The sequence below is a fragment of the Triticum aestivum genome, chromosome 2D (genome assembly GCF_018294505.1).
Source record: "Triticum aestivum cultivar Chinese Spring chromosome 2D, IWGSC CS RefSeq v2.1, whole genome shotgun sequence".
NCBI lineage: Eukaryota > Viridiplantae > Streptophyta > Magnoliopsida > Poales > Poaceae > Triticum > Triticum aestivum.
The window spans coordinates 205,604,462-205,611,681 of NC_057799.1; the positions used below are offsets into that span (position 1 = coordinate 205,604,462).

At 44.0% G+C, this 7,220-nt stretch overlaps 1 protein-coding gene across 1 annotated transcript; it reads right to left on the minus strand.

Annotated features, from left to right (window-relative positions):
* Positions 1 to 1,836: 1,836 nt before the first annotated feature.
* Positions 1,837 to 4,094, minus strand: LOC123052574 (dof zinc finger protein DOF5.8). Its single transcript, XM_044475820.1, has one exon. The coding sequence runs from the start codon at positions 3,752 to 3,754 to the stop codon at positions 2,684 to 2,686; it is 1,071 nt and encodes a 356-aa protein (XP_044331755.1). The 5' UTR covers positions 3,755 to 4,094; the 3' UTR covers positions 1,837 to 2,683.
* Between the last annotated feature and the right edge of the window lie 3,126 nt (positions 4,095 to 7,220).

Below are 7,220 nucleotides of genomic sequence, written 5' to 3' on the forward strand. Positions count from 1 at the left end.
AATATTTGTCTTTTTAGAGATTTCAAATGAACTACCATATACGGATGTATATAGACATATTTTAGAGTGTAGATTTACTCATTTTGCTTGGTATGTAGTCACTTGTTAAAATCTCTAGAAAGACAAATATTTAAGAACGGATGGAGTAACAAATTAAGCCAAAAGAGATTCAAGTGCCACAAACTGAGAAGGGCTGATGTTGCCAAAGAAATGTTGAAACTAGGATTAAACATCATACACAAGCAAGTTGTGTACAATCAGTTAATACTCGTGTTAATTCTAGCAGTGTATCCACATGTGTATGATTGAGTAGCATGCGTATTCAATGAACTGCTGAATATAAAGTCTTGCTGTTGCCGCATTATAACACTTTAATTGTACAACAATTTAATGAGGCCGTAATCTAGGAACAGCATGCATGCAAAAAAAAAAGAGAACAGTACTATACAAGTTTTTTTTGCGGGGTAACAGTACTATAGAAGTTACATCTATACAATAGATTCAAATGCATAAATCCCCAATATTCACAGAATAAACTACAAAAGGATGGTAACATAATATGACGTCTCTCCAAATTATAAGACGTTTTGGATATTTCAATATGGACTACATACGGACTAAAATGAATGAACAAATACACTAAAACACGTCTATATACATCCGATTTAGAAAAAAAATAAGGTTAGAACATCTTATAATTTAGAACATATGGAGTACTATATAGTTCATATATGACTCCCTAGCTAATTGAATGGATTTACTATTATTTTTAATCCAACACTACACAGAAAATATGGAAAGCATTAATATATTATTTTGAGATAGTTTAAAATAACAATTGTAAGTTTGAATTCTCAAACGCTCCCTTGACAGTATTAGTGGACTAATGAACTGAAAATATTGATGGAATCATTTTAGAGAACTTGAGAAGGCGAAGTGATATTGCAGATCACATCCAGTGCAGTTTACTCGTCTATGTACATACACATATTTACAGAGGCGAAAATGATGTCAACATGATATATATTGTTGCTTTTTCATTTGTTACTATAAGTAGGTTAGGTGCACAATTGTAAGTTTATTGGAAAATTGAAAATCATAGTGGACTTTTTCAGTTGTTACTAGAAGTAAAAGATATATAGTAAGAGACATGGCGAAAACAATTTTTTCCTATATATGAAACTGACATGCAAGCACCTTTTTGCCAAGAATCTAAATCCAAATTAGAATATACCTTTTATATACTCCTACATGCACACAAAACCCAACCTAATTAAATGTCCTCCATTTCAAGTGCCTTCTAGCTAGCACACACATTGCTTACCTTCTTCTTCCCAAATTTATCTCCCTTTCCTTTTCATGGTACACTCACGTAGCAGCAGCGTGAACATTGCTAGCATCAAAATACGGGTCCAAAAATGGCTACGAGACATGCAGGAAAGAACAAGCATATGTAAACAGCCGTATTTTTACCCTCGCCGTCTATCTGCAAACGTGGGCATATAAGATTCTGATCACAGAAACATGATAGCGCTAACTTGCCTGAGTGGCACTGCATGCGGGAATCCTATGATGGATCGATCCTTCACAAATAAGACAGCCCTCTCCCAAAATGCACAGAATTCAAAGATCTGATCATGCGCTCGCTCGCGCGTCCACAAGAGGGAGCGCGAATTAAAGCTCGCTAGCTAAAGCTGCTGCACATGACCAAAAGTGAGACATCCATCCACATGCACTAAAAGTGAAGCAACTATAGCTAGCAAGTTGATAGAATGCGTGCATATAGTATTCATTCTTAGTTACACACACATATATGGGGACTTGTATGAATCATCATCAGGACAACAGTACCAGTTTAATTCCTCATAACTCACAATGTCATCACTGGTACAACAGAGTTTGAACAAAAAATAACCTCAAGAAAATGAAAGAAATCCACTCTAGAAGAGAGAGAAAGAGAGAAAGGAAGAAGAAACCCTTAAAAAGGTGACCAATGCTTGAGAACTCAAAAACAGTTCTCTAATTAAGCTTCCAGGGGAGGAGTACTAGTATTAACTTGTGCATCTAACGAGAGTTGGCAAATTGGAGTAACCAATTAAACACACTAATTAAAATGCCAAGATGAGAGAGAAAGCTAGAGAGAGAGAGAGGCTCATTACTTGCACCACCATTGCTGCTGCATGCTATTGCTAGCTAGCTCTCATATATCCTCCCCACACCTACACCATATGCCTTATATACAAAACACCCAAGGAGAGGGAGAAGCAGCAAATCAAGCAGTATAGCCAGGAGTGATCTAGACTTACACTTGCTTGCGTGCTTCTTCCCTCTTCTCCGCGTTGATCTATGCATGCATGCCCTCGTCTTCTTGATTATCGATTGAAGGCGACGCCGCACAAGAACATGGACTGGACTGGTGGATCCATCTCTCCATCGGCGAAAGAGAAAAAACCCTATGATTCTTTTTGGATCTAACTGCTTTCTGACCTCCGACTTCGAGATCATCTCCCTCTCTAGCTACCCAGAGTATTCTCTCCCATCTTAGCTTCCCCCCCACAAATTACATGTTATTTAGTCAAGGAAAGAGTTAACTGGAAAAATGGAGGAGAAAAATCGACAAGTTAACGACCAACGGCAACGAGCTAGCCATCCGTCGAGAGTTCGAGACTCACTGGACGGCCGGCTAGAAGAAGGTTGCAATGGAGGATCCGCAGTTGGCCATATCTGGCCACGTTGCAGGCGAGCCGCCGATGTTCCCGTTGCCCCAGTACATGAGAGGGGAGGACGTCGGCGCCGTGGCAGCGTTGCTGACCGCTGGGTTCATGGACGCCGCGGCGGCGGCGGCCATGAGCGCGTCCGAGGCCATGATGTTAGCCTCGACGTTAGACGACGACGACGTTGGATGTTGATCCCAGCTCTGCTGATCCCCATCGGTCGCCTTCTTCTGGTGATGGTGGTGGTGCTCGCCGGCGGTGGCCTCGGCCTTCACATGCAGCTCCTCCAGTCCCGGCACGATGGAGCCGGACAGCAGCGGCGCGTAGAAGCCGTCAAAGAGACCGCCAGCTCCGTCTTGAAGGTGCTGCTGCCAGGGCTTGATGTGGATCTGCGAGCCGTTGGCGTCGCCGGCGCCGTAGCCGAGCCCCAGCAGCTGATCCACCTGGGTCTGGTGCTGCTGGTGCATCTCGTAGGCGGTGGCGTCCGAGACGACCGACTGCATGGCGTGGAAGAGGCCGAGGTGGTCGCCGCCCGAGGCGCCGCTCCCGAGCAGCAGCGAGGCCAGGGAGCTGCTCCCGTGGCCGTGGAGGCCCAGCGCCGAGGAGAGGGAGCCCGGCGGCGGGAGCGACATGGAGGTAGACGACGCGATGCCGCCGGCAGCGGCGTTGGAGGAGGCGACGACAGCGCAGGAGCCCGGCCTTCCCCCTGATCCGTTGCTGCTCCTGGAGCGCTTGTTCTTGCGGCAGCCTCCGCCGACGGGGACGTTGCGGAGCGTGCCCCCGCGCGTCCAGTAGCGCTTGCAGGCCTTGCAGAAGTGGCGCGGCTGCGACAGCGAGTAGTTGTTGTAGTAGCAGAACTTGGTGTTGGCCGAGTCGCAGCGTGGGCAACGCAGCGCCTCCGCCCGCGGGTCCGCCACGGGACCGCCCCCAGCGCCACCGCCACCGGCTCCGGCCGACGAAGAGCTGCTCCTCCCCGCGCCAGCAGCGGCGGCTGGCTGCACCACCGCAGCCGCAGCAGTCCCCCCGCCCGCGCCAGCCATGAATTGATCTCCTCCTCCGCCCGCACCCCCGTACGTACGTCTACAGATCAAGACGCGCAAAGGCGGCTGCTAGAGACGAAGCACGCACGCAGGAAAGACTGATCGATCGACGGACGGAGGTGGGAATGGAATGGGATGGGGAGGAGAGGGGGAGGGGGCCGGGGTGGGTGGGGTTTTCAGCTGCGAGGTTCGCTGACAAGGGCTACACAACAAAATGGGCGTGCAGGTATTATTGCGAGCTGATGGTGATACTACCACACTTCCTTCCTTCCTTCCTTCCTTCCTTGCAGCTCCGCGAACAGCGACGACAAGGCAAGATTAGTAGCTAGAGAGGGAAGCGGTCGCACGCAGCCTACCTCAGCTTATATAGCAGCCCAGCGCGGGCCACGAGCGCCGCGTCTGCATGCTACCTGCTAGCTCCCGCGCACATACTACAGTCTTACTAGATCAGATCCATGGTTAATTAATTAATTTTTTAAGTTTCCAACAAAATATATTAGAAGATGGTTAGGTTTCGAAAGGGAAAAAATACTGATGATGTTTGCGTTGCTGAATTTGCGTGTGTTATGTATTATTGCATGTGGTGCCATATCTGAGTTTTTTACTTTTTGAACACATCTGAGCTTTGTATTGTAAAAGCCGTTTTAGTGTGTAAGTGGGGTGGGTATTGTATGTGTACGTGTATGAGTATGGTGTATAGGCTATGTGTGGGAGTTGTTGTTGTTGTCATTCTGATTGATGCTATTGCCTTTGAATTGACTGGGGCACTGTCTATTTGTATATGTGCTGCACTTTGCCTAGTTTTTGGGCGGACTTCTTTCATCTTTTCGAAATAGGGCTGAAAGCACAGGCATTTGCATTGATCAATGCACATGATCCTTAATTAATTATTGCAAAATTTACACTATATATAATGTCTAAATAGAAAAACAAAAGTCCAAGAGGGCAAAGACTAGGCGGGTTATATTACAACCGCCCATAAACAAGAAATATGAAGCCTCATGCGTCACATATCCTATTATTAGGCCGCCCTCCAAATCTGTTGAACAGATTCCTAGCGACTATCTCTCATAGGTTTCGCCTACAGACCGTGGAAGCCCAACCCCTCTCCCGCCAGAGATAGGATCCAGTAAGTTGCTATGTAGATGACGAGCAAAAATGGATAGCGTTCGTCATGCCAAAAGCATTACCACGCGACAATTCCATATTGCCCAAAATAAAGCACAAAATCCCGCACGGATTTGAACTTTAGACATAGGATGCACCCTATTCAATCGAAAATCGCAGGGACATGCAAGTGCGGGGCACGTACCTACCCAGTCGTGCCCGGCTGTTCGATTGCTTTAAATTTGTAAACTTGATTAATCTTAAGGCTTTGATTACTGTACAACGGGGTCTATCCATGCATACTCTTCGCAGCTTTTGCAAGAGTTGCATACGCCATCCATTCCATCTGCCATGCCTTTTTTTTCAGTTCACCTTTTAATTTTAATCTACTTTATAGTTTGAACGTAAAGTCTAAAATTAAGTTTTGTTTACATATTTGTTTTCATCGCGACAAAAACTTTCAAACAAGACCAGTCTTGAATTTGTTTGACAACTTAAAAAAAAATCCAAGTTTCAAATATTGAAATTTGATAGTCGTAAGTCGTAACATTAAGTTTTACCAAGTTTACGAAGTTACATATGATCTTAGGGTTCTGGTTTTAGGGCTTAGGGTTTAAGTTTTAGTTTTTGAAACTTACTAAATTTATCATCATTCCTATCAAGTTTAGTAGTTGAAACATGTCTGGCCGCCCGATTTGCCTCGTGATCTGCAAAGTCGTTGGATTCTGCACGTCGAGAACACCAAATCTTAAGTTTCAGTTTTTGAAACTTGCGATTTTGTTGTTAGCTTGTAAGTTTCAGAGGTTGAAACTTGACGAAGTTTTAAAAACTCATCAAAACATATTCAATATGGATATTATTTGAAAGCCCTTGTCACAAGGAACATGGATATGGAAACAGAATATAAATTGGATTTTTGGTTCAAAAGATATAACCAATACAAATTTAAATGTCAAAAGAAAAGGCATCGGATGTGGGATGGGTTGAGCCACTGGAAGCTGAGAAAAGCTGCACGCATGGACCCCATCTAAGGTAATTAAGGGTTAACGCACATGCGAAGACCAAACCAGTTTTCGAATCGCGAACAATCGACATCTAGAAATCTGCGTGCCGCCACACCTGTGTTCCGGAAATCTTCTTCCACTATTGAAGCGGTTGTTGAACTAATCCACAATACTTACTGGAACGCTTTATGAATAGAACGTGGCAAGATCTTAGCAACCCTGACATTTAAAACATGTCGAATTGATTATTTCCAGAAAAGGCACATTAAGACACATTTTGTACAACTTTTCCATCTATGTTTTTTTAGGTGCAACGGAAACTTCTTTCTATTTGACAATATTGTATAGGCCCGGAAACATAAGGCCGAGGGTAAGCTGTGTAATAATCTGTTGTGTGTAGAGGCAACACAAGCATTTAGGGAATAACGTAATCTGTTCGTATGTTCTTGTTGCGGATACAACAAGAGAAACACACACAATTCTACTAGTAAAAGCTTTCAGCCCAGTTTGATTGAATTGACAATGTTATTAGTAAATAGTGGAGTACACATGACCCTCGGCGGCTATGTTACTACCTTCGTAGTGGGTATTAGTAAGTGTAGTGTCATGCAAAGTTTCATTTATTAGGTTATAGAATATGTGATGTTACGATAACTAGCTAAGTTATAAAAGAATTCTCTCTCCTCATTAACTCATTGCCATATAGGCAAATTTGCAGAGTTGGACTATATGTTAATATTGAAGTTACTCCCACTATGGCCAGTCTTAAAATTAATATATCTATAGTTACAAGAGTATCTGAAGGAGTAACCAATACTTGTACGTTCTCTCCCAAAACAAAAACAGCAACCTAATTTTAGTACATATTGGGAATTTATGCGCCCCTGGTCTTCTAGATGTACATATTTTTTCTTCAATAAAGGACATTCTTCTTTTGGCTGTGTGCATCATTTATACAGAGGCCGGGCATTCGCTCAGATGTACATACTTGTAGTTGCAGGATGTTTTCACGTCCATATGTACATTGACCGAAGAAGTGCTTTGCTACTACTACTGGTTACTAATTATTTAGTGGAAGCCATGCCATGTAGTAGTCGTGATTAGAACGTTGTCAATTGAACCTTGCAGTACATTACATGCACATAGTTGTCCTGCGACTACGAGATCTACTAGAATCCATGTAGTGTAGGACCACAGCACTGGTGATGCTCTAAATAGTAAAGCATCGGCTCGTACAGCGCTAGTACAAGGCTCGATCGATCTAAACCAGCAAACTATACTCTAGATAAGCAAAAAGAAATGTTATTGGGCGGTCAGAATCCCGAGGCCGGCTGCTAGCCAGAGAAGTTTTTCCC